A 27727-nucleotide genomic window follows, 5' to 3' on the forward strand; every position below is an offset into this window, starting at 1 on the left:
TCGGACGGTGAAATGGACGCTGCCGCATATGTTGCAAAGCCACGGTCACGGAGCTTTTCTCACGCCTCTCTCTCTCTCTCTCTCTCTCTCTCTCTGGTGGGCGGTTAATCCGTTAACAGCGTATAATTTTCAATTACGTGCAATCGAAACCGCCAATTTTCAATGAATTTTAATTTCGCTTGTTCGTTCGTCGTCGTTCGTCGCTTTGGTTCACAAACGAATCGCGAGAACCGCCTTTGATTGGGTTTGCCGCGAGGTGTGAAAGAAAAAAGAAAAAACAGTGAAAATGTCCGGACAACGGTCACGGTAGCCCAGAAAACCACAGCTAATGCAGCAGCAACCCACCCACTCACACGGCGGTCGGAGGTGTGGGCCGGAGAGTGAAACCATTGCGAGACGAATTTCAGGCCGCACCCGGCACAAGGCAAGGCTTAAAATTAAGACTTCACACCAGCCGATTCCCGGGCGAGGAGGGATGAAAGCTGAAGCCAACCAACCAAGGTCATCTTCGGAAGGTGGCTTTTGCGGTTGCGAATGCTATTTGTGCGGCTCACCGCAATGATTTTTATGCAATAATGCCATCCACCTTCGGGTGGGTGGGCGGGCGAAAGTAGCTGGCCACGAAATTAGCTGAGAGACGCAGCGCGGCGGTAAGATACGGTGGTCGGTGGGGACTTGAATTATGAAACTTAATTCTCTTTCTTCGTTGCAGGTAGCTGATTGAAATTGAATTGAAATGCACGCTTCTTGATGGGTGATGGTTACACACGGTTAGTACACGCCGTCGGCCGGTCAGTCGAATGGCTTATCCAGCAATAGGAAATGTCATGCTTTCGTCCATTACAAACTGCTTCCGGAATAGGGCCGCCCGTTGGGAGGGAAGTGGGAACCTTAACTATGAGTAAGTGATGAGCTCGGAATGCCATATGACGGATAGTTGGAACGCAACCGAGGGTTGAAATCGTCTCGTCGCTCAGCTTTTTGCCCAAACCCTGGGCCAGGGCCTACATGCGACATTGTAACAAAATGCCGAACGCATAATGCGTGCGAATGGTTGCGCTGTGTGAAGCTGCATGCTAATGAGCGACCGAAATGGGAGCGAGCTCGTGAGCTTCCGCCAAAAGCAATTACCGGGCGCGCTTGTTTCCGAGAGCTAATCCGAGGTTCCAGGCTAGAGAATCCGGCGACCCCGCGGGGAAGTGGATGAAGAGCGGGTTAAAGGATAGGAGGATGGAATGTAACCCCCCCGAGGACTTACCACATTGATGTAGAGGATGTCATCTTCGCTGCAGATGGCAAGGTACGGTGCGCTGCCAAATTCGTTCAGTCCGGGAGCTGGCTGCTTCGAGGCACACTTCCCCATAGGGGGCGGGTTGGTCCCGGCCGGGCCAGCTGTTGACGGGGAGGGCGGGGCGGTCGGTGAAACATCCGGCTACGTCCGGACGCGGCGCTCTCTGCGGGAGTAGATAATTAAAAGTGCAGAAAAGCCACTTGTTAGTGTTTGTGAATGGTGCTGCTTCTCTTTTCTTCTTCTTGTGGTTGGTTTTGCTTTAGCCATTTAATTAACTGTTGTATGGAAAGTAAGGGAAACATTGTTATAAAGATGGCGTTGGGTGGGATTTGGCATGGATGGAGATTACTGTTGAGTTGACTGATAAGAGAGGGAATAAGTACCATGGCAGCTTGTAGCTTAATTATCTAATTTGATAAGTGCGATGTAACAAGAATCTAGTGGCAATGCAATTGTTTTTCAAGCGAATTAATATTGTAGAGGAATCATCTTATTGCTTTCTCATTATCTTTTTTCAGTGTGACGGTGAATGGTCTCCAATTTTCCAGGTTCAAAATCAAGATTGAGCAAGGTGAGATAGTTCTGAAGAATTTTATGAAATTAAGCAATAAATTGCCCAAACGATCACTGCACAACAATCGTTTCCCCGTGAGCAAACAAATGCATAATTATTAACCCTTACCCATTGCTCGCGATTATCGAGCGTGTTCAGGCACCATTATGAGCATGTCTAAGCATCAAACACTGAAGCGTTTCTTTTTGCTTTGGTTAGTGTTTTTATACACATAATCTCTCAACTGCTATGTAAAATCCCCTTCCTTTGCCTAACACAATCATCAACAATGAACCATGTCCGGTTAGGTGCAAAAAGAATGATTCTAAACCCCCACCACCCCCCAAGAACCATGCTACCATGCTCTTTCCATCCAACGAGGAATTAACGCTCTCGGTCGTTAGCCGCTTGCCGGCACGAGAAGCACAAAAGTTCGTGACGTGCAGTGGAAGATGGACCCAAAGCTCCCCTTAAGCTGTAGCAAACTGGGCGCGTGTAAATCAGTGCAAAAAAACTGCATCCAATGCACGTTGGGGGTTGGGGTGGTTAACGAGGTGCCACACTCTCTCGAAAGACTCCCAGTCGTCGTCGTGCGCTAGCCGGAAACAACCGGACGGTCGCGGAACGGAACGGCACGGATAAGGCAAAGACCCTCGGTAGTATTATTATTAATGTTTTTCCTTTCGGTTTCGTTCTTGTTCGTTCCTTTGCATAAGCTTAAGCAGGGGAGCGGCAGGTCTTGCTTACTTTCTACTGGCGTGTCGTAACTCTTTTGGCCGGGTTTATTAGCGTGGTCACATGGACCGTCCTGTTGTAGGCCTCCCTCCCCCAACAAACACGGGCCGCAGTAGCGGCAGAACCGGAAACAATAACACTTTGGTAGCAATAACAATATTATGAATGGATGAAATGGTAAATGTGCATTTCTTTGCACCCCATCATCGTGCCGTTTTGGGCCGCCGGACGGTTTTGTTTACCGGGATGCAGGGTTGTATAGGGGATGGTTCTTAAGCGGACGACATGACAAATCATGCTCGCCTTTCACCGTTCGCCCGACTGGTCAGTGTGTGGCCACAGCCCGAAGGGACTGGGAACAAATCGGCCATGGAATAATGGAAGGAATGGATGCGGCAAGAGCCCTCATAATCCCTTATCACAAACCACTAGCCGCAATGGTTGGGATGGGGCGAACCAAGCGGCAAGAAAAGCAATCTTCAAGCAATAGTTCGATCACAATCGAATGGCATAATCATAAACCGCGGTTTCAGCGCACAAACCACAGCGCACAGTAAACAAACGAATCGGCACAAACAACAACAAATAATACCCCGGGTTTTAATAATGCGATATTATTATGCAGCTCGAATTTGTTTGTGCAGCGCGGCGGCATCTAAACGGTTGTTTTTGCACCTTTTCCGATGCAAAACCGAACGTCGTGGTACGGCTTTGCGTACAACGCTAGAACTATGCGCCAGTGGGCAGGGCGTGTTGGGGATGAGAGGGGATAGGAGAGGGAGGTTTGCAATGATGCATAAATAATTCTACACTTCCCCCTTCACCCCTTCCCAAAATGGGAGAGTTTGCCCGGGCATGTCCTCCAAGGAACCGGGCAGCGGGAATTTACATACAACAGCGAGTGAGACAAACCAACCCAGTGCCAACCACCACCGCGAGAGACACCGCGTAATAAAACCGAGAAGGAAAGGTTAAATGTGGCGCCAGGGAAAGGGGGGCACCGAAGGGTTATGTGTCCCCCTCTTTAGCGTTGGTGCTTTGGGTCGTCTCACAGTACGAAAACACGAGCCGTTACTCTGTTGCAAACGCTAGCACATCTGTTCGTTCGCACTCTCGTTCTCTCTCGTGCTTTGGGTTCGCGCGTTCTGTTTTCCACGCTTTTCTTTGCAACCGTGTTCTGTGTTTAGTTCGACGCTCGTGCAGCGAGTTGGCGGGGTGATGTCGTGGTGCATGCCATTAGGAACGTGTCGCACGATTTACAAGTACGAGCCAAATATTAATAACGATAATAACGGAATTATTCAAATGTTATTTGTTTGGTTTTGTGCCTCGGATTTCGCACCATTCTCCAGTGGTTCTTTTACCCCTTTCTTTCACCCAGTACCACATTTGCAGGACCTAAGCGACCCGAGAGAGTGTCCTGGTGGGACCATTTGAACCATGTACTTGGTGGTGTTAGCCCACCAACCGATTTGATGTAATGATGATGTGTCTGGCTTGTTTGAGTTGCAGTAGCGAGTTGGTAGTGAAATGCTGCATTATGCACCGGTTTGATTGCGACAAAGCTTTCCCAAAAGGGGCTCCAAATAAAAGACGAGAAAAGCACTTGTTATTGCAAATTAATTTTGGGAAAACAATCGAACTAAACACGGAGGACGCTTGTGATGCGCCGAGGCAGAGTGGGAGCGCACAGTGTCCAAACGTGCTTGTGTGTGCCGTGTAAGGGTTCCAACGTTTAAACGTTGCTCTCATAAAACTGTTCTTTATGTGGTGCTGGTTTTTTTTTGCTTCTGGTTTACACCTTCACTCGTGTTCTTTGAGACACGGAGAGAACCACCTAGACGGGATTTTATTTACGTATACGTTCCTTCGAATGGTAAACCGGAGTGGTGTTGCTGGTGTATCGTTTTTATGATAATTTTACAGCTGTTTTCCGTCCGCTCATATTTTGCACCACGCACCGGTATTATGTCGGTAGGATGCTGACAAGGGACAAGAATTTTTCGAGGACCGACCGTTAGGCAGACGACCAACGTCGTGGGTGAGCCACTCCAGGGAGGCTAGTGAGCGTGCGGTAACTAAACAAGCTCCTGGGAACGTTGCCAAACGTCGTGTTTCGATCGAACGAATCGGCCGAGACAGACACACAAATACACGACGATCGTACGAGTTTTTAGATGCAGTCATGTGCATGTGGTGGGAAAATTTACACCCACCGGTCGATGTGTCGCGTGTTGTTTGATGGCAGAAGGAAAGGCAGGGTGAGCAGGTGACCGGTGGCATATGGCACTGGAAGGGTATAATTTAGTTGTGTGCATTTTCGGTGCATTTACCCTGTAGTAAGGGCAGCATAGCGTTCTTTTTGGTGTGGTGTGAGCCCTTCAGTGTCGTTATTATCAGTATATTATTGATTGTATGGGTGTTGTGAACTCTCTGCTATCGATAAGTTTCAATATTGCTACCAGCATCATGCTGGCTTTAATATAATAAAGCAGTTCTTGCAGTTGAACTGAATGTTATCCAGTTTACTTGCAGAATATTCTAAGATTTAGCTAATTTTACAGTACAGATGAAGCTTTCAATTAAGGATATCTTTAAGCTCAATTACTGGTATGGTTCTACATCCTTAACTCTTTCATATTGGAATATAATTTCCTACTGGACTCTATGGATAGACTCCTTGGAAATTCCTATTGGATTTGTCCAACAAGCGTGCTATATAGTCCAAATCCCATTACATTAAGTTCATTTCCCGTAAGAAGGAGTCAATAAAGTGTCCCACAGCTATGCTAACTCCTGGAAAACCTTGTATTGTAATCAAAGTAAATTAGACTGTGGAGTTGACGATATACTCAACTCTAACACAATTACATTTAGCAGGAATATTATTAATACATAGAAAGCATCCAGAATATAGGACTTTCTGGAAAATGCATATTGTAGATGAGGACAGCTGTTGAGAAATAACTAATACCATCGTTGCACTTAACTTTGGTATTGAACAAATTAAAAAGCTATGCTATGCTTCTCCAAGAATAGAGCCAATATATTAACCAGAGCATGTGCTCTGTCCGGTGCTTGGAGCACCGCATTTTCCGACCCCAGTAAATAGTCGTTGATGCATAGTGTATCCTCGCTGTGCACATTTGTGTGTGTGTGTGTGTGTTTGTGAACCGTTCAAGCCCGCTCGAACGGTGTAATACCTCTTTAGTTATGATTGGCTTAACTGTAAGCCTCACTTGAGCTTGCTGGGCGGTTGGGCATGACTTTCCGCCCAAGTCTTCGAACGACGCATCACATACACGCTTGGAAAGGTGTGTGCGATGTGTACGGTTTTGAGCTAGCACGGAGTCGTTTTTGGCACGATTAATCTATATTGGTACGGAATTTCCCGGTAAAGAAGGCAAGAGAGTCCATGCCTAGCCCAAAGCAACACTGTGTGTGTGTGTGTGTGTTGACGATAGAAAACCGACTGCCCAGCCCATCTTTTAGTGAGTCATGGGAAGGCCACTCGTGATCGACAACGGGAAGGATGAATCGTTTCCTTCCCTGTGTTGTGAGCCCACGCTGCAGCTTACATGGTGGGATGGGTTTTGCTAATGAAGAGCATACTTTACGGGGCGGGCACGACGAACGGTGTACCATTTACTTCAACTTCAACTGCAACGAGAGGAGCATCGATTTTGCCTGTGTCGATCATTCGATGTGCTCGTGGGATGGATTGGCGTTGTAATAAGAGCCTAATTTCCTTCGTCACGCTCTGACACTTTGGGCACCTCTGTCTTGGCAGTGTGGCGTTTTGAGGGTGTTTGAACGGATTCTCGGCTGGCTGTTGGCCGCTGGCAGACGTAGATGAAGGCCAATGACGGTCGCTTTCCTTATCGGGTTTACGGTGTGCGGTTGCAAGACGATCATGGTATGTGAGCTTGGGTTCGAAACACACACACACACTTGACAGCGTTTGACAGATTATACATGGATTACGGCTCAAAAGTGTTGAATTTCAAGAATAGAAATAACGTTCAATTTTGCTTAATAGAGCGTATTATGGTGAAAAGCTTCATGGAGAGACGAGTCACCATCATGTTGATGTAAAAAGGGAACAAGTTAAAACTGCTAACATTGATCGCAATCAGCCCACAAACACACACACAAAGGGTGCAAACATGTAATCAATGTCCACGAATTAGAGCAACCACACTAAACAGGCATTGGTGGCAAGAAAGGAAGGCAAAATCCTGTTCCGTCCTGTGTGCCCTACAACGTACGTTCAACGTATTATCAGTGCAAACGCACCGTTTTCTATTGCGTATGCCATGCCAAGATAACTTCCCTCCCGTTTTCTCCTGTTTTCCCTCTTCCCACCATGAAAAACGTCAATCAAAAAGCATCAGTACAGAGGTTCAGTTCGATCCAATGAGAGAGCGTGTGTGGGGGGGGGGGGGGGGGGGTGCTGTGCTTTCTTCCTTGGTTCAGCGAAGAAATGGGGGCATTGGTGAAGAATCGTGATCCGGTTTGGCACCCCACTCAGGCTGGGCTGGGCACCTGTAGGCATTGATGCTGTCTATCATACGATCTGATTACGGGTATGGGAATGGGTTGGAGTGGGTTCGGGCTTGCCGGAAGGTAAAATCATGCTTCTATGGGTAGAAAAAACACATCTGTCGATCCGCTTTCCGATTCCGTCAAGTCCGTTGCTAGCGCTGATGTGTTCTATCCATGGTACCACAAACCAGGAACGTCCCAGCGTGCGTTCAGCGCGTAAAGAAAAGGGCCGGCGGATAAGGAAATCGAACAGGAAAGGAAACACACACACATACACAAAAACGAACACGCAAAGACGGGGGAAAAAGAAAGGTATGTGAATGGAAATTCATAAAGCGAACTTGACAATCATGCTTCATGTCGATCAAGATGAATTCAATTATTTTTTCCCCCCCATTCTGCGTTTCTACCAGTATCCGCCTTTTGCATTGAGAAGCCTCAGTGCATTTGCAAAGAGTTATTGAAGAGGTGAGGAGATTTATGCCGGGCTTCCCACCGTGAGAAAAGGGCATCATATTGATTTTACGCTGGAATGCATCTTGGTTTTTGCTCCGCTCCTCTCTAGCATCGCTCTATCGCTCCTTTCGCGTGGTGCATTCGTAAGCCTCGTACATTGATTATGGATTTACAGTTGACTTTTCTAGCAACAGCAGTGTGTGTGAGTTTGTGTGTTTGTTTATGTGAGGTGGTTAAAGGAATAGCAAGAGAGGATTTTCATGTAGATAGGGAAATGATACACTGTAAAAACGTATGCGCGTAACGGCCTTGGGCTGCAACGTACGTACAGCTTTTCTATAGATGTTGTAAGAAACGAGCAGTTGGAAGCTGTCGTCAGCATTGAAGATGAAATAGATGAGAAGAATAAACACTTATGGATAAATTGCAATAAAAATGTAAAATCTATCATGCAATATAGCTCATAAATATTAATATTACTTTAATAATAACACTAGATCCTCTTTAACGAAGACTTGAAATTGGAAGTAATACCTAGTGATTACGATAATGCAATTTATCTGCAATTTATAATTCCATTTCCAAAATGTAAGCTCCTCATAAAGCTCTCCTAAAAGTCCCATTATAAAACATCTCCACAGCTCTGTTAGCTATCGTGAAACTTTGTCTGGATTTTGGAGTACTCCAGTTCAGCAAAACTCCAACTCCAACTCCTGCTGTCCCGTCCGGTCCCCTAGCTTGCACACTACCATCCACTGAATATGAATGCATCATAACGAGCAGAAGTTGAAGTATCTATGGCGAAGCAGAAATTAACGCTCTTAGAGAAGATAAATAAATGAAACTTGTGGCGAGGAATGAAAGCTCCTCTTGAACTGCCAGATTCCAGCTCCTTGTACTACCACGCTGTTGTGTGCAAGGTGCAACTTCTACTTCCAAAAATGTACACACTACCATTTATGGCCCTTTCGGCGACTTCGCCAACAATCTATATCGAATCGAAAAGCGTCGGACTCTTTGGTACGCTAAGAATTAGGTACACGCGACATCCCCATGCTCTAGTCTAGTGACAAACTTCCCGGTACTAACTTTGCTCCCGGAGAATCCTTCCGCATATTTTGGTGATAAGTAAAGCGAGCCCTAGGAATACCTTCTTTTTCTTCTTCTTCTTCTTCTTCTTTTTTGTTTTGTAATCGCTATTCCCCCCACCCCAGCTTATCAGAAGCTGTACATCTTGAAGCAATTTGCATTTGTCACAATGGGAAACTGTTGCGCGAACTTGCGCTGGCCCTTCTCTCTCTCTCTCTCTCTCTCTCATTCTCATCCTTTTGCATGGTGTGATACTTCCTTCCGAGAAGCTAGCTTTCAAAGTCTTTCTCTTCACACCGGGGTATGGTGCCTCCTTTTTTTGACCTCTCCTTTGTATTTTATTCCAACACGGTCGGAACTCAATTTTGGTTCATTTCCTTATTTACATTTTATTACAACTGAAGGACGAGTTGCGTTGGTCGTGTTGCGGTTCGTTGTTGTTCGTTGTTGTTTAGGCGTTTGTTTTACATTTCTTTTAATGCTTCAATTTAATACACTGTTGGTTAGTTGGTTTGTTGTTTGTTTTTACCCAGTACCGTTTGTCTTGCGCGTTTTTTTTCCTCTCATTTTCTCTCACTGTTCCTCATGCTTCTGTATTTATTTTCACGCTCCGTAACATTGCTGATAGCTCAAAGCCCCTGTGAAAATTACTTTCGTTTTGGAAGGTGGAAGCGAAAGATTGTTACCATCTTCTAAGGCGATTGTTATTGGCACATTGTAAGCGGGGTTTTTCTTCTTCTTTTGGTTTGCTCTAGAAACTTTGTTTCGCTTTCTTTTATCCCAACGATACGATCCTTTCCACTTCCTTGCTTGAGTTGCGCTTCGATCTTGTGATCTGCGGGGGCATTTGAGAGAATTTAAAAGATTGTAATATTATGTTTCCCTCACACTTTTTTTTCACCCCCCCTGATAGTGTTTGCTTATCGCTGCTGCTTGTTTAATATCTTCCCTTGTCCTTATTCCACGCCCCCTTTTCTGCACCAGAGGAATATGCAATAAGAAAGCGCTAGCGCTAGCGAAGCTTTGCTTTGGATGTCTTGCGAAGCTCGAGCGCATAATGGCGCGCGGATGCGGAGAAGGTGAATGTTTCCTCATTTCTCCAGCATGCCATGAGAGTGGCCTTGCGCGACTGGACACCACCACCACCATGCGATTGAGAAGAAGAAGAACAAGCAGAAGCAGAAACGAGAGCAGTTATTTCGCTGAAACTATCCATAAAGATCGCCAGCGGGAGATATCCTGGCTGGAAGGAAATAAAATGATGTCCCTACCACCACTGGCGCCATCTCAGTGTTCGGACCTCAGAAACGCATGGTCTATTCGTAACCAGCGTTGCCATTTTGGGTACTATCGGACGGGATCTTCTACCCAATAGCCCTGCGGAGTAAAGCATCCGTAATCCACTACTAGCAATAGATGTGTGTGTGTGTGTGTGTGTGTGTGTGTTGGCAATTTCGCCACCCGTTTTCATTTCATTCCGCTTGATTCCATCTTCCAGCCAGTGTTACTTACTGCGTCGGTAACAGGGGACACCGTTTTCGTTGTGTTGTTTCCCGATTCCCGGCAAGTGGAGCGGGAACTCGCGCTTTCTTCAACGCGGCTCGCATCCTAGAGCAGTACACGACGAGTCCGTTTGGTATGTTTGGAATTCGTTCCATTCCGTACCGTTACACCCGTTAGCATCGGGATGACCATTTACGTAGCAGAAGATTAATAAACGACACAAGATGGCAATTTTCCAGAGTTACTGGTTGATTAAAAGATACGGGGAAAGGGGCAGCATGCTGCAGCGCACAGGCACATTGGAGCATTCTTTCTTCGGTCGGAAACGATTAGAATTTGCTGTTTAAATTTCACCCCCGTACTGTACAATGGATTAATGTAAGCCTTTTGTATGTCTTGAATGGAAGGTTATCGGAATTCCCGTACCAAAGCCCAAGCCCGTGTTTGCCTGTTAGTGACTTTAATCACAAATGGACTAAATGCTTCGAAGATGTATGTGCATCTTAGGCTGACAGTGTCTCCTTTACAAATGTATGTTCCATGTTTTGTTTCACTTTTGAGCACAAAATCGGTTTGCATAACAGGTTGAATTTGTAGGTAGGCTTGCCTGGAATTAGACCTGTCCCCTGTCCCTCCATCTGCTCCAGTCGTTTGGCTATTTCAGTCCTTTTTGCTTGAGTCTTTTAAATCCATCCTTAACGGCCTTGTGCGAAGTTTCCTGCACTGGAGGAGAGGCCAAATCTCTCTCTCTTTACAGATAAAACCAATAAAAGAAGATCTAATCATAGTCGGGCGAATAAATAGACGTCAACAAACGAGCTTGAACGCAACGGGAGGAGAGGTCAGCAATGGGAGCCTGCATTATCGTCCACGGCGCAACAGCCAAATGGTTGGAGGCGGTTAGACGAAAAGGAACATTGAGAACATTTTCAATCAAGATCCAATCCGATTTTTCGTATTGGTGCAATGCAACAAAACAGACAAAAAAACTGTAAAAAAGACACTTTTATCCCTGGTACAGGCGGTCAGAGCCTGCATGTGTGAACTCCATTCAGGGTTCTAGGATCTTTCAGTAAATCTCTTCCCCTTTTTGCTTGGCAAACCTCTTGAGAGGTCGACCGAGCTTGAACGAGACGGCGCAAACAGAACGTGGAATCGTACACTATCGTCCTCTTCGATATGACACTGGGGTGGGGGGGAGTGAGAAAATTGCTATTGCGCTGGTAGAGCTTCTCGGACCACTTGTGGGGAGGGCTTTTCCGCAAAAGCATAACAATCGCTGTTGACAGAGTGTTGTGTTGCGCCTTTGCGAAGTAGCAGGGAAGGTGTCGTTGTCGGATCGCATCATCAACAATAATAACAACAGCAGCATAACAAACGGGTAGTTTGAGTGCAGAAAAACAGACACATAGAGAGAGAGAGAGAGCGTGGGTCTGCATCTGCACAGGAAGTGGTAACACACTACGCAAACAATACGCAACGCCGCCGCCGCCGCTGCGATGAATCGATTCCGCAAACGTATCGTCCACTTGGCGGCGTAGCGACGTGTGTCTTGTGCAGGATGCGCCCCGAAAGATCCGAGATGGCTGTGGAAGGATCTTCCTTCCATCCTTCCCCCCCCCCCCCATCCCAAAGCTGACGCAATGGAAAGTAAATAAATAATCTGTTTCTTGGGTCGATGGCGGTGAAAGTGCTTCCAGTGATAAGATACATCTATAAACACCGGCCACGCACACCGATGGGGCTAATGCGCCTTCCTTGGTTATGGATATTCAAACACTCTCCACAACCCCTCAGGGTAGTTGGTGTTTTGATATGCGATGTGTCGAGGGAGAGGAGTAGAAAAAAAAACAACAACAACAGCGCTTTACAATCTCCTTACCGATCTGCACACAGTGCGGCACTAGTAGGCGACGAACGGTACGGTTGCTGTGGTGGTGGAAACCTTTGGAGAAGCTTCCACTCTTGCCGCTTACGATTGATTGGCATTTCGTTTCCGTTGGTTACGATCGACGGCGGAGGCTGTATGCCCTTTGTATTGAATGCTGTTGTTGTGTCCATTGGCAGATGTGTCTTGTGTAATACACTACGCGGCCAGGATTTGACTGAAGAACAAAACTTGTGTAAACAATCTTCGCTCAGGGCGCGCCGTCTCTCGGTATCTCTTTCTCAGTCGATCGAAGTGAGAAAGCGAACGCTTGTTCGATCTCAAGATCTGTCTTGTACGGAAACTTGGAAGCGCTAGTTAAATTATGCTGATCTGCTGTAAGCTCTTTGTACAACGGTTGGGGGGGTGGGGAAAGCAGCACGAAGGGATACAGGATTTATGGTGAAAATTGAAAGCCAGCAACCGTGGTGTGCATCGTTCCCAGAGCATGGACCATCGCCGGATTCACACGCTTTGCAGCTGGTAGGACTGCCGGGGTGCCGGGGTGAAGAAATGGAAGGAAGCTGGACGGCACACGTTAGCACACAGGCCCCATCACGAATTCTCGCCGAATCCGAATGTAATTGGAATCGAATTGGGCGGTTTGGAGCGGTATGGTATGGAGCATTGTTTGCGTGTAAATTTGTTTAGCTTAACCGGCCGACCAGGGTGGTTCCGTCGCGCAATGGCCCGCTCGGGGACAGCACTGGCGTCCGTAGACCGAAGGGCGTCCTGTTTTTAATCTAAGCTGAGTAAATGGCACTCTGCGTGTCGATTGGAATTCAATTAATGTTATTGGAAAATGGGTTCTCCACGAAGTGTGATATGTGTTCCTTGGAAGTAGTAGAAATTGATTGGAAAAAAGCTCACACTTGGCTTGGGGCATCTAGCAAATTAAAATGTTTTGCAAATTGCTTATAAAACACACAGAAAAGGGCCGAATTATGAACCACTTCCTTATGCTGCTTAAGTAAGTTAAGTTAAAATTATTAAATATAGGTTTACACATTTACATTATTCAAGGATTTTAAACGTACTTAACATGATCATCAAGATAACTGTCTCACAAGAATGTCAAATATATTGAATTGAAACCATCCGCAATTCCCGCTCAAACTATTCAAATGACACCCATAATCTGCAGTTCGAAGTTACCATTTTCCCCCGTACCGTTATGACAATTGAGTCACGTCAGAGATTTCCCGATAGTGTCAATCGGGAAACTGGGGAAACTCCACGACCTGTCGGTGAAACTATTTCCGCAATCGACCTTATCTAGCTCCCCTCCCCCGGATACTTCGGTTCGCTTGGAGCGCGTTCCTAAAGCACGGCCCGTGCAGATAATGCCAAGAACCCATTTGCTGAACGTATTAGCGTGGGCCGGACAATCTTATCATCGATGTGTGCCCCGTTTTCTGTGGCGAGAAGCGTCATCCGAAATGTCGAAACGGTGCGGCGGTCAGATTTATCGTCACATACAATCAGTGTCAGTGCGCAGTGCCATGTGTCCAACAGCGGTGGCTGGGGGTGGGTGCTGAAATTATGCTGGTCAAAGTTATTTTTCTCGCCCTCGCGCTGGGGCGTCCATCATTGGGTATTGGAGGGTTTTTTTGTTTGTTACTGTGTCGCCCATTGGCGAGTTACTAGCAGCAATGGGTGGGTGCTTCGTTGTACTGAGGATTGAAATAATTTCATGCCAGCACACACTGTGCGATAATGAAGGTCCTCCCCGCTCGTTAGTTCAATAAAAAGGCACTCCAGAAATATGCTCACCAGTCACCAGCGATCATCAATTGAATCCCGGGAAAAGGCAACACTTTCCGCTTACCCGAATCGGCGACTCCCCATCGGTGGTAGGTTGTGCCTTTTTATGCCTTGGATGCGGCGCAAAGCAATTTATTGAATATATTCAATCATAAAATGATAAATAGGCCAACGGGCAACCATGGGAATATACGGTGGCGGTGGCGAACAGGATTTTCACGAGTTTCCCGCACCAGTAGGCGGCGTTCGTTGTTTGGGGGAAATAAGGAAGAAGCAAAACTAACCAAAAGACCTCAGGAAAAGGACACACACACAGCAGAACGAACACACATCAATCGTCAATCATGCTGCGTGCACGGTTATTTCGTTTTATTTCATCGCTCCTGCTCCGGCTGCGTTCACGGTGTGTTTATGTCGCGTGCGCACCACTATTTGCAGCAGCAGGGGACCTGGGGGCTGCCCGCCCTGTCACCATCGACAGACCCTTTTTTGACGTACCGGCAACAACACGCAAAGGTTTATGCTGATTTCACCGCAAGGAGAGGTCACACCGCTTCGAGACGTGGGTGTGTGGTGTGTGCCTTGTGTGTACTTATTTCCGGTATCCGCACGCAGGAAGTCGCACGGTTGACGTCGCTCGGTGATGTGTGCGATGGCACGGATTGGTGGAAGCGAAACAGGAAACGAAGTCAATACACTACCCGAACGCAACAGCGCCTACTTGCGCCAGTATGCTGGCGGGCACCGCGGTAATGATGCTGATGGATTTCTTGGTTGCCATCCTGTGCAACGGTTGACAAGTGACGTTAGTAGATCATAAAGCATGCGTTGATGCCGTTTTTTTTGTTGTTTGTTGCTAGCCGTCGGATACACAATACACACACACACACACATTCGTTGAAGTGGAACTTTTTTTCCTATCTCACCATTCAAATACACTAGTTGGCACGAGTAGTCAAGTGAGAGGAAATCGATTTACAATAATATTATTCCACGATAACGAATAAACCGAACGGAGTTTTAAGTGTGTGCTAACGGGCGTGTATAAGCAGCCCGCATTCGGTGTCAAGCAATCCCGAAGCAGTAGTCACTCCAAAGAGGAACCAACACCCGGAAACGGGTAATGTATTGAAAAAGGGAATCCTATTCGAGAAGCGATTCGCATTCGAATTCGATGGCATTTATCAGTTTATTAGCCCCGCGCGCTCGAGATGCTCCTCGTTATGACATTCGTGGGGCAATATCGCAGACCATTGCTAGCTCCAACGCCCCTGCCTGTTTGGAGCAGGATCCGTTCGTTCTTCACGCTTCACGAGACACGGTGGAAAAGCAACAACAAAAAAGGCTTCCATTTCGCGATACAACAGGAAAAGGAAGGCTCGATGGAGTTTCGAAGGATCCTGGGAGGCCTCGTTCCTTGGAAGTTAAGCAACTGACTTAAGGGCGATGCGAAAACCCCTACCAACCCGATTCAACCGAGTCAAACAGAGCTCTGCCAGCTAGATTCAGTCGAATGCTAGAAATTGGTTCGAGAGAATTAGAAAAGTTTTGCCCATTTTGAAAAGGGTACCAATTTGGTGCGCTTGATTTGCTTTTGCACCCGTCCCGTGCGCTATTTCCCCCGTAATATTACCCGACTAAGGATGTGTTTATGAGATGCTGTGTGTGTGTGTGTGGATGCTGCAGAGGTGGGCTGGTGATTGCGATCGAGAAGACGATTGGGAGAAAACCTTTGGAGGGGCGCTTGTTTGGGGAAATATGTTTGCATTTGCCTCGAATAGCACCTCCTAGTAGGTCTAGGTCTAGCGCTACAGGCTGTCATGGGTGTGTGTGCCAGAGCTAGAGACATTCAGGGGCGTTTGACAGTATGGAAAAGGTTCCCCGAAAATTCCCCAAACAGTCATGCCTGGTGTGAAGCGAGAAGCTGCTATTATCCCCGCCGGACTTACTGGTGCGGCGGAGGGCCTGGGTGGGCCTGGGTTTTGCAAATCGGGAACATTTTCACGGACGTTTTTCTCCGCAGTTTCGGGCTTAGTGGAAGGGAGTTCCCGTTTGCCATTGCGCCTATAGAAAAGGGATAACTTTATTTGGTCGGTCAAGCTGGTGTGCTATTGTTGTTGTGAGCGTAAAATTAGTGAACTGTGTGAAAATTTGCTGATAAATGTCATCAACAGGCTGATAAAACTTCCATTCAGCGGGGATGCCGCGGTGGAAGTGGGCGAAGCTTTCAATCCGGGAGGAGTTTTTAAAGTCCAAAAAATACGAAAAGTTCGTGATGTTTTTCGCACGACAGGACGGGTCGTGTGTGTGTGTGGTATTGGTTGAAGCATCCAGATTGAATTGAAAAATAGGAAAATAGGGATTTTGGTTTGAGAGTTTTATTGCTTCACCCGGAGTTGTGATAAGCTGATGTTTTGAAGCTGATGATTTGATTTCAATTATGTTCGGATTTTCGTTGAAGAAACTGAGTGAAGGATTGATTTTGATACGTTGTTATCATTGCTTTTTAATTCACTATCTTACGCTGTAAATTCGCACAGTTGGGGCATTGCTGATAATGCGTAACATCTCAATGGTGCTATATTACATGAACAACGCCTAAAACTATGCAACCAGTTTGACATCAGCTGCTTAATATTAATCTTTTTAGTAACTATTAAAGCATTATTGCGCAAAAGGTCGATTTTTGCTAAGTTTGTACTTATTAGAAAGCCTTCATGTAATATTTTAATCGATATCATCATGCTTGCGTTACTACACCTGCACATTTTCTACAGTTCTAGGTTGTTTATTATTACTATTCAATCTACATCATTAACTCTCTGCTCACTGTGTTCACGGTATTTAAATACAACAGCTTTTATGTATCCTGTAACAGCTGTGCTTTCAATCCTACTGTCTATCACTTTCTCAACGCCTCCACTCAACATCAGTTCATCATTCCTCATAACGATCATGAATGTAAAAGCTTGAAACATAACTCGTACATCTGTTTTGAAATATAAAATCCCAAAAAGCAAAAACAAGCAGACTTACAACAGCTTTCCAATATTGATAAAAGCGCCGACAGTGAACCGATACAGTTCCAGCGGGCGAATGGTGGCAGATGATTAAAGTGTTCTACTACACATTGTCCTCGAAACCTTGCAATCGGGAATTTCCCATTATGAGTGAGCTCTATTTTTAATCGTACCGAATGGCTGCTCTCCATGCCTATCGTTCCCAGGCCGTCCCACGCTACGGCTGTGGGCTGCTGTTGCTTCAGAGCAATTGATTACCATTCCATTACGCAAAGGGCGTCCCTGTCCCGTTTTGCAAGGTAGATAAAGTGCATGGTATCGCACCGGGAGCCATACCGGAAAGCATAAATGGAATGACTTTTTAAAGGTACGCTCCCCGTTGGGCCGTTGGGCGCCCGCCCGTCTAATGTTTGGAGCAATCGATGGGAAAGTGAGACACGTTTCAACAACCAATCCAGAAGGGGAAGCGAGGAATAAAACGGAAATGCAGGAAGCAAGAAGAGGGATGAAATCGGCATGTAAATGAAGCACAAACAACAGCCCCCCCCCCCCACCAGTGATCGATGTAAGGATTGTAAGGAAATACTTTAGTCGTTTCCCAGTCCCAGAACGGCTCCGAGTTCCCGAGTGAAGCAGGGTGGAATTGCATAAATTCATTATCACATGTTTGTGAAACAATGCAACAATGATTCAGTTTAGCAAGTGTCTGGATCTGAAGCATTCCACGCTCTGGGCGAGATCGAACGTGGGTCGAATAGAACGAAAGCTCTATGCTCTATTCCAGACCGGAGTGACCGGCGTTTAGTTTTCAACGTTTGCAAATCAGGTATTGAAAATCCTTCTCCCAGCTAGACAGGGCGTCTATGTGTTCTCTCATGGCATCATACTACTCCCTATCATAGCACTGCTAATTATGCGTTTGTTTTGATTTGTAAATAAAAGCTTATTAATTTGTGACCCCATAGTCGATGTTCACGCTCGCTCCAAGGCCTGATTGGACGTGCACGGTTGGCTGTGTGCTGCCCAGGCCCGTTGGTGGTGGTGTTCGCTCTAATCAACCGACATTTCTTCATGTTAGCTTTAATCAATTCACAGTGTGTGATAATTACTCTGATTGTTTTGCATTCTGTGTACGGGGTTGCCGAGCGCCCGAGCACATGGATGCGCCATGTGCTGCAATCTACTTTGCCAGTACGATGGGTGAATAGCATGGTAGCAACCAACGCCGGATCGGTTCAATATCGTTACAGTGCGGTACATACAAGGATTGGACCGAGCGACGCTAACATTCGACCGATGAATTAGTGTTTGTTGGCATTTGTTTTTTTTCCCCCACCCTGGAGCTTCCCACTTTGGTCAATGTCTGACCATGCGAAGCGTATGGTTACCCACACAACTTGCGCACTGTACTGCTGTAAAAGTTACAGCTTCAGTTCTTACATCTTTTCCCAGCTCCCTCCCTCCCTACGGGGAGTTGTGGTGGTCAAATCGGGCTCTTCTGCTGCCACTAATGTTACACACTGCTGCAGTTCCCGTGCGCCGGGTCGTTGCAGTCGCTGCATGCTTTTGCAATTTAAACGAAACACAAGTAAACTGTCCCTCGCTCTGTGTGTGTGTTTATGGGATTCGGGGCACTTCACCCGCCGGACACTGCAGTTATTGCATTTGCTATTGCGACTATTGATTTTCATGTGTGCGGGCATGTCTGGAAGAGGTCCATGAAGCTTGATTGCCCGGGCGCTCGGGCCACTACAATTTCCCTACAGGCTCGCGTGACCTTTAGCTTCTCCCCATTTGGATGACCCCTCGGACGTGTTGGTTTAGTCCGGGTGGAGCGCGCGCGCCACATATATGACATTAACGGGACGGAATCCTGCACGGTAGTTGTGTGTGCTGGGTCAGTACGGTTCGGTGGAATTCTGATTGCAACTGGGACGAACCACTGCTGCTGGGACGTGTGTTGCGTTGGGAATGAAAAATCAAATCATAGAACACAAACAAAACCGTACCACCGCCTCCATTTCTAACACACCCTGACTGCCCCTTAAAAAAGGGGGAGAGGGGGGGGGGGGTTGGTGGAAGCGAGTGGCGTGAATGATAATGAAGATAATCAATGCTGTATTCTTCAACCGGTCCGGTGGCGAGTTGGTGATGGTTGGCGTAGTGAATAAAAAATCACAGCGTGATGTTCGATGTTGACGTGAAGCGCGCTTAGAAGCACAACGGCGTGCATTTTGGGGCGTGCTAACTGTCCATCATGGCAGCTTCTTCGCGTCCATCCATCCAGTCATACTGTCGCCCGCCGCTGGTTTCAATTCGCTGCAATCAAGCTGAATAAAGTTTTGATGCGTTACCGTTCGGGTGCGTTTAATTGTCGGGAGTATTACGCTGCTACACTAACACGTGCCATTGAATGACACCTCCTCCCTGTTTCCTTTCCCGTTCTCTGCTCTCCTCAAAAAGGGGTTCATTAATTGAGGGGCCTGATGCATTTTGAATACACGGTTTGATCGCAACATTCAATTGTACAAATCCCGGCGACCCACGAGCAGCAAACTTGGGTGCAATTTGTAAAGCTCTGTCCGACGGCACTGCTACTACTACTACTACTACTACTACTACCTTTCCCCTCTCAATTGATAAGCCTTTCCAGTGCCAATGCTGTGGCAGGACACCTAAGGGGGCCACGCCACTTAACTCTCCGCGGCACCCATTAAGTGGCGCAACGGGTGAAGAGCACAGATGCAGCCAATTAGAAGATATTTTGCATAACAATTGAATCGGTAATGAATATTAGCTTGCGGGTTTGAAGTACACGAATTGGCAATTTCGGGGTCGCGCCTTTACCCCGAAGTTATAGGGGCAGGACGGGGCGGTGCGCCCATTAACCGATACCGCTAATAGGCAGACGCATTGACGTTTCGATTGAGGTCCGATTAAGTGTGGCTGTGCTGCTACACCAATCGGAAGTGGGCTTTGGAATTGATGTTCGAAACGGTGAGAGTGCTCTGAGTGTGAGCGTGAGGCTTCTTCTTGTTAAATGCTCGCTCTCCCGTAATAGGACACCCAACTGTGATGCTATTGATTTTTGTATCATTTATATAGGAGCTGCGTTTGGCTGGCTTCATATTACCCACGGGATCACGGGGTTTGCGTGCAAACAATGCGCGATTGATGGTGTTGCTTCCAGCGATGCTAATTAGAAGCGCCAGTACAGTTGTGCGAGTAGGAAGGGGAAACGGGTAGCCAACCCCGTAGGTGTTAAGTGGCGTTTAACGAAAGTGCACGGCGTTGAGTATACTATTTAGGGCAAACTTTCGGTATCGGTTTACTAGCAAAACGGTATCATGTCGCTCGTTGGTAAACACAATTCACATCCAGACAAATGTCAAAGTGTCTTTATGAACTCATTTGCTGGAATCAGAGGCGCATCTTCGATTGCATACTTGAGCTACTTTACATATCTGTGAAACTCAATGCGATTACTTACTGTTCATCAGCAAATGATCCACTTCAATGTCGGTCCCACGATGTACTAGAATCAGATCGGAGTGCTCCGCTAACAACTTTTAATTGTGTCGTTGAACAACAACAGCTTTACCGAAAGCTTTCCTTCATCGTGTTGTTCGCCACAACAAATCGTTTCGGGTTCGCCTCACCAGTTTTAGTCCCCTGTATCACCCAATCAAAACGATTCCTTAGTGAAGAATCGGGGAAGAGGTAGAAATACTAGCCTACTACGAATGCGTGCGTAATTAAATCAAAGACTGCCGGTCGGTGGGATATTTGTTTACACAATATTGCCCTCTTGGGTGCCACTTTAAGGTTGTTGTTATGATACGGACCAAGGAGCTACTGTCCTACACATCCCCCACTCCTGCTTGGAACCATGGAACTCAATTACTTTCAAAATGTGATGACGGCAGCGACGACGACGACGGCATCATCAGTCATCGATCAAATTACGCATCCGCTTGTATGCGTCACGGTTCCGTGTTGTTCTGAAGGATGGATGCGTCGTCCTGCTGGTACTGGCAGGGAAGGATCCTATTACACACGGCGTTAAGCCTCTGTGTCTGTGAGTGCAGACAGAATCATGACAGCGCGCAATATGTTTATTTAGTACAGCAAGAGAGGGCACCGAGGGGGGCAGACTTTTGGGTTTTGGGATGCGTTCCCACATTGCCGGCTTGCGGGCGAAAGTGCGCCAGCTATTCAGCATCCTTCTTTTCGGAAGTGTAAGCTGAGAGTAACAAGGATTCTTACGTTTCATTCGCCCCCTGACACGATCAACTGTCGGGTGTTGAAAAGGGCGTCAAATGTTGATGGGTTTAACACGGCCAAAGGGGACGATGGGTTGATGCTGTTGCTGCTGTTCCGCGTTAAGCCGTGCAGGCAAAATGGAAAACGTGGCTATGAATGGAGGAGCAGGAGGCATGGCCGGTGGTTCTTCTTAGGGCGGTTTGCAAATGGGTTCTCCAGCTTTGGTCGCGGCGCGTCCTGTGTATCGGTTGTGGGTCGTCGAATGCGGCAACTGCCGGATGATAAATATACTGGCCATGATTAGCTCGTTCTAGTTTTGCCTGTCCGTTTCCGTTATTTTGCTGCGAAAGTGCGCTTTTGATGGAACTTAAAATAGAGCCCGGAGGACCATTGCCGTGGTAATGTGTGCACCTTAACGCCGGCAAAAAGACTTCGCTTGAGTTCGCGCGGATGATGGATGAGTGCCGTGCCCGGGCACGGGCATTCAATTTCAACGTCCTTGGACCGTTGGAAAGTGTCAGCGTGGAAAATGGAGAAGCGCAATCTAAACAGTCGGGGGGAAAACAGGATATACAGATGGGAAGCAGCCCATCATTCGGGACGCTTTCTTGAGTTCATAAAAAGAGCCATGCGCCTCTCGGAGGAGCGATAATGTGTTCACCGTAAACTAGGTGGACGATTTACTCGTCGTTTACTCCACAGCTCGTTGCACGTGTTCTTTGCCGCCGCTTGACACACGGAGCAGAAGAAATCTCGTCAAAAAAGGGTGAGCTGTCAAGTGTGCCTTGATTTGCGTTTCCCTACAATCTTTGGAGTTGTGCATCCATTTTTCAGCAAGTAGTAGGCGACAACCCCCACCTAGTAACACTGTACATTTTGTGTGTGAGTGTGTGTGTGTGTGTTTACTTAATGTGTTCTCACAAGTTCTTTCATTTTCACCCCGAGAAGCACTGCAGCATGATAAATGTGTGCACTATCCTTCGATCGGTCATCTTCGCGAGCAATCACGCTGAACAGGATGCTCCATTTCCCGGCGTGTGAAAGGAGTGGAAATTTAATTCACACTTGAGCGATGGCGATACACGTTTTTGTTTTCCTTTTTGGAGGAACACACTGTCAACCGTTTCTTTTGGTGGGTGAGCTCCTCGGACATTTGGGTCACTGTTAGAAAACGAGAAATAAAGCTTCGATCGATGGGCCAAATCTTCCCTTCTCCAATCTCGCTGCTTGTCCGTAATAGAGCATTATAATGATGACAGATTCTGTAACTCATTCAATTAAGACGCTGCCGCTACCAACTGGTGCGAAACGAAACTCTTCATCTGTTAGTTGCTTTACCTAGTCTCCCTCCCTAACCCATTTTACCTTTGGAAAGCGCGTCCCCCCAGAGCACGCCAGATTTGAATGAACGCTTGGTTTGATTGATGATGACGGTGTTGCTCACTCTCTCTCTCTCTCTCTTCGTCCCAGTACCTTTCTAGGGTTTGATGTTTTGCTTTTTCGGTAGCAGTGCCAACGCCCTCCCGGAGCGGCCACGCGCCAAATACACATACACACACTGGGCAGCTTCCTGATTTTGTTGCGACCATCACCACCAACACCGTTTGGTGAAAATGAAGATTTATATGATTCTTCGAATCGACGCCCGGTCAACCGGCGATTGTTCGATTGCTAGGGGTAACCACACACAGCGTGCTGCCATGCTGCCCCCTTTTTTTTCCCGCGCGCAAGATGGATGATGGGTGTCGCCTTATTTTCGAGCAGCTTGCGCTCAGTTGTGTTGTTTTTTTCCCCGCAAGCAGATTATTTCCTTGGACAGGCGTACGCTAGAGCGCGCGCGCGCGCACGTGCTCGTGCTGACAAAAGTAATATTAAACTGGTTGTTGGTTTTTTTTTCACCCTCGACCCTCCTTTCCGGGCTTAGATATGTACTCCTTCAGAAGTGGGGTGCACTCTTTCCGGGAATGATTTATCGCTCACCCTGGCAAAAAAGTAAAGCAGCAGCAAAAACAGCCCCACAACACGGTAATAGAGACGATGCGGAAAGGTGTAGAGGTTTTTTTTCTCTCTATTCAAAAGTGTACTGGTGCTTCTGTTTTGAACTTTTCAAAATGGTGAAATATAATGCCGTAGTATCAACCGGAGTACAAAAAACCGAACGAAGGCCGATTGATATCGAACGAAGCGCACGGAGGAGCCCTAAATTGCCCGCCTCACACTTGCCACGTCGATACCAATATTCTCATTACCGGTCGGTTTTCCGACGAGGAAGACTAAAGTGGAAGCGATGCCCCGAAGCAAAGTTAGGTCAGTATTACGTTACAACACCGTGGGGCTTTTGGGGTTGGTTGCTTTGCACTTTTGCACCACGCCGGGTTTCGTCCGGATAGCAACACAAGTAGGGAAGGTGGGGACATGAAAATTCAGAGGATCGGATTTAATCGGAAAGGTGTTTCAATCAAGAAAAGCCTTCCGAGAATAGATAAAAAGGGATTGGTTGCTTACAAATCTAGTAAAAAAAGGAGGACGACATAAAAAAATGGAAAGGCACAGCATTTTCTATGATTTGAGCTATGGTGTTTTTCCTTCGTTCTTTCGTTGTGTGCATTACTTCTACTTTGTCAACATTCGCATACCATTCGCATACCATCATCATCATCATCATCATCGTCGATCCTTCTGGGATCGGAAACGATAAAGAATAACGACAGTGTCGGGTTTGAGGGACATATTGCTTAAGAAACCCTTCCCCGACTAGATTGTCCCCGGTCGGCTGCAATCGATCCTGGTGAGTGGTAATGGTGGGTCCCCATGCCGAGCCAAAGAAGTGTCATTTGAGAGTAGTGTTCTTGTGTTCGGGGTTTGCTGCTGTCGTTTGTATTGTTCCCTTGGAGAACAATCCTTTCTGTGGTTACGTTTCAGCTCTCATTGGTGGTTGGCGTAGAACGATGCGATAAAGCCTTTCAAACCGAAGAGAAAAACTCCCATTCAATGGTTGTGGAAAATGGATGTAAAAAAACATAAAGTGTACAGAATAAAAGTAAAAAAATATGTAAACAAAATTTGGGAGCAAAGTAAAACGGAGGAATAAAGAAAAAAAAGGTCAAGTTTGAATGGCGAAATTCCTCCAAGAGGCAAGACTCGCTCGAATGCCTGGAAGAAAGGATTGCCTTTCCGAAAAAGCAAAAGTAGTACAAAACAAAAGAGAACACCGACCAACGGCGGGTAGCGATAAAATATGGACGAAAGAATCCAATCTGAGATTACGAAGGCTGCGAGGCGGGAAGGAAAAAATCATTTCCCTTTCCCGGTAACGGGTGAGGTTACAAATGAATATCTTCTGACTTTCTTCAATTCTTGGACGCTTCATTGCCGCAATCAAACGGAAGCAGTCCTGGGGGAAGCAAAATGGGGGGGAGGGGGGGAGATAGCAAACCGTTCCGATGCCGTGTCCATCTTGGAAATGAGCGGGGGAAAAACTAGAACCCTGTGTGCCTTATGCTTCCTGCGCTGGAAGCAAAAAAGTCGGATGGAAAAATCGGTGTTTGAAGAAATTATGATCAGAAGGTTCAGATTTAGCACTGGTGTCTTGTCCCCCGAAGCAGACAAATCAGTTTCCTTCGTAAAACAGAAGTAAAATAACACCACAAAAAACAGAAAAAAAGGTTTATACATGTAAGGGAAAAGAAAAGGCTGCTCGAAAACCTTTCCATGGGCGCTACAGCGCAAGAGCTAGCCAAAAAGGTGTGTTTGCGATCGACGATTGGGTTCTCGCTTCTCCCCATCTTGCCCATCCGATCCACTTGATTAGGAGCAGACGGTTTCGCTTTTGAGACGCGTGATGGTGGTGGTCGAGATTGCGAAACCATTGTGATACGTTATCCCAAATCGTTGTGCCCACCAACTCCTCCAAAAGGGGTTCGAATGTTTAACATGCAATAAATATGTGAAACATCTGTCCCACGAATCTGCAGAGATTGGGGGCAAGCGGTACAGAGATGCTGCAGCAGCGGTGTCGTGTGTCGTGTAGCCGGAGAAAACAGCTATTTTATTACATGCCGATGACATGTGGTCTCGCATGAAAGCGTTTGATTAAAGAAGCACCGTGGCAGTGGGTGGGTTTTCCTATGTTAAAATACACCTCTGTTGGCACGATATCGACCTCGTGCGAGATCTGTCAGGCGAATGTTGACATATATCGAGCTATCTTGATAATAGCTCGAATAAGTCGCAATAAATCCCTCAGATGGCGCTATACAGATACAGACAAGGACGAAAATACGAGACAGCTAGATCTCCAACATTAGGGCCAATTAGGAAATAGTTTATCTACGGTCAACTTAAGGGCAAACGAGGTCAAGGAGATCAGCTGATCGAGTAAAATGCCGCCATCGTAAAAGGGACAGTAGCAAACTTACATAGAGAGAAGAAAGACTATTTTTTGAACTGTGCGGCGAAAACCCTATACGCGAGAGCCAGTTACAAGAAAGTCTAACCAGCTACCAAAATAAACAGATTGTTACCAGGCGTAACAACACCTCAAAGTAGGAATGTCAATGAGTGGGTTTTTTTTTATTGTGTGCCATAGCTTCAACAAAACTGCACATTTCAATAGGAGGGGACATTGGAAGCAGTGTGGGTACATTCGAAAGCTTCGCGTAAGCTCGTCCGCATTGCCTGGCAGCCCCAGCGTAACGGGTTGTGTAAACCTTCGTCAAAATATCTTTATCCTTATCCTACAGATGTCCCACACCAAAAAGTCCCGTGCCAAAAAGTCAACCGTAAAGTGCGGGTTAATTTCGAATCGAAAGTTTTCTCCCACCCGCCACCGTTTACGAAAGATACGGGTTTTGACAAAGGTTATCGATTGTCGAAAGTTTCGTCTGAGGGCGGAGCTGGAGAGCTAGTAGATAGGACACTTCAGAATCGTCAGAACGGGGGATACGCTATTCATCAAAATCACGATGCCCGGTTGAACGGTTCAGAATATTAAGTGCTTTGAAGTTACCCAAAGGCGAAGCAGGGTTAGTGACAGTTCACTAGAAGTACCTGTCAAATAACGCCACCCAATGGTATGCATTCAAAGCGCCCTCTAGTGTCAAATCGAAGAGACAGAGAGATAGTGAACAGAAGAAGCAGCTGCGTTGTTTGTGTACTTCTTTCGTCATGCCAATGGGTCTTTTTCCCAGCAACATTCTTTAGCGTCTGAATTATCGTGTGCCCCTTAATCTTGTGCCAACTGTCCCACTGAGTGTGCCTGAGTGGTTTGTGTACTTTAAGAAACAGCAACAACAACAAAAAGGCACAAAACTCGTCGTTCTGTCCTGTCTCGTTCCCGCTGGACGAATGAAGCCAAGATGATCGTTTTCCATACTCTTTTGTCAGCACAACCCTCGTGACGTCGTACCCTGACACATGACGAACTGACACGGCGTGATACGCAGCGCTCGGACTGTTGACGTTGGGTGATTGGAGGACATGGGGCCCGGCTTGCTGACAGCAGGCGCTCTGACTGTACGCTGCTGTGTCGTTGCCACACAGCCGGTAGGGGGAATGGCCACCCCGCCGTGAGCATCGGGGGAAATCAGTTTTCCGGTCTTATTACACTTTTAATGAAAGTCAGAATGAAAGAAATGAAATACCAACACAGTGTCCCGGGCAGCCAGCGGTGTGTGTGTGTGTGTGTGTGTGTGTGGTGTGGGTTCTGGGTTCGGCGACTCCTCGCGCATCGTATCGTATTTTGTAGCGATATTACGGTGAAATGAAGACAGTAACCGGGAACAGTAAATCAGGTGTGTGCTTGTGTTTGTGTGAAAATGGTGACAACGGTGCATTAGAATGAAGAGATGAAATGTCACCACCTGGGGGGCTGAGCACAGAGGTAGCTTGCAGGTGGTTTCTATTGCACCGTGAGCGGTTGCAGACAGGAAGCACCTCTTAAGAGTCTATATCCAAGGTAAGCGATAATGATTGTGTGTGTGTTATTATTGTGCAGCGGAGTATGACAAAATGCTCTGCAATAAGAACATGTTTTTTTAATGTGTCATGTTAAAAAGCTACAGATCATTACGCCAGTGCTGCTAGGCCGGTGATGATTTGCCGCAGATTAATATGAGACTGAATAGGAGCGTCTCTAAAGAGATTTTGACGTATTGAAACTTTGCTCCGATTAATGACCAACATCAACACCTGGGGGAAATAGGAAGAACTACCTCATCTTGGCATTCGTTAGTAGGAAAGATATCACTGGGGAAATAGGAGAGCCTAAGTATTTTTTTTTACAAAGTGTTGGAGGTTTTTATCTCTATTCGTAAACATGATTACTCTACTATCTTACATGATGTTTCGTATCTTACTTGTACTTAGTTGAGGCTGAGGCTGTAGTTTCTGAAATAAGAAGAGAATAATTGGTCAGTGAAGGTTTATTGTAGAGTTGCATAATGAAGTATTTAAAGGTGTATGATTAAAGGCCTTGTAAGACTTTTTAGAGTTTTCACAATTGTAGTATACATTATTCTAAATACGTTGTGTATGGCTACAATGAACCATTGCTCTAATTGTTAGAACAGCAATTCGATTGA

The 27727-nt window shown here is 46.6% G+C and overlaps 1 protein-coding gene across 5 annotated transcripts in view; it reads right to left on the reverse strand.

Annotated features, from left to right (window-relative positions):
- LOC1276471 (uncharacterized) overlaps positions 1–27727 on the reverse strand; it is an 86761-nt gene that overhangs the window by 35421 nt on the left and 23613 nt on the right. For 4 of the 5 annotated variants that reach the window (XM_061647881.1, XM_061647882.1, XM_061647884.1 and 1 more), the window contains exons 3-4: positions 27503–27533; positions 1259–1454 (exon numbers count right to left, since the gene is read on the reverse strand). In XM_061647881.1, the coding sequence (XP_061503865.1) occupies positions 1259–1363 (105 nt within the window). In that variant the 5' untranslated portion in view covers positions 1364–1454; positions 27503–27533. Of the gene's footprint in view, positions 1–1258; positions 1455–27483; positions 27534–27727 lie in introns of all 5 variants that reach the window. The other variant, XM_061647885.1, reaches the window with a different exon arrangement.

The sequence above is a fragment of the Anopheles gambiae genome, chromosome 2 (genome assembly GCF_943734735.2).
Source record: "Anopheles gambiae chromosome 2, idAnoGambNW_F1_1, whole genome shotgun sequence".
NCBI lineage: Eukaryota > Metazoa > Arthropoda > Insecta > Diptera > Culicidae > Anopheles > Anopheles gambiae.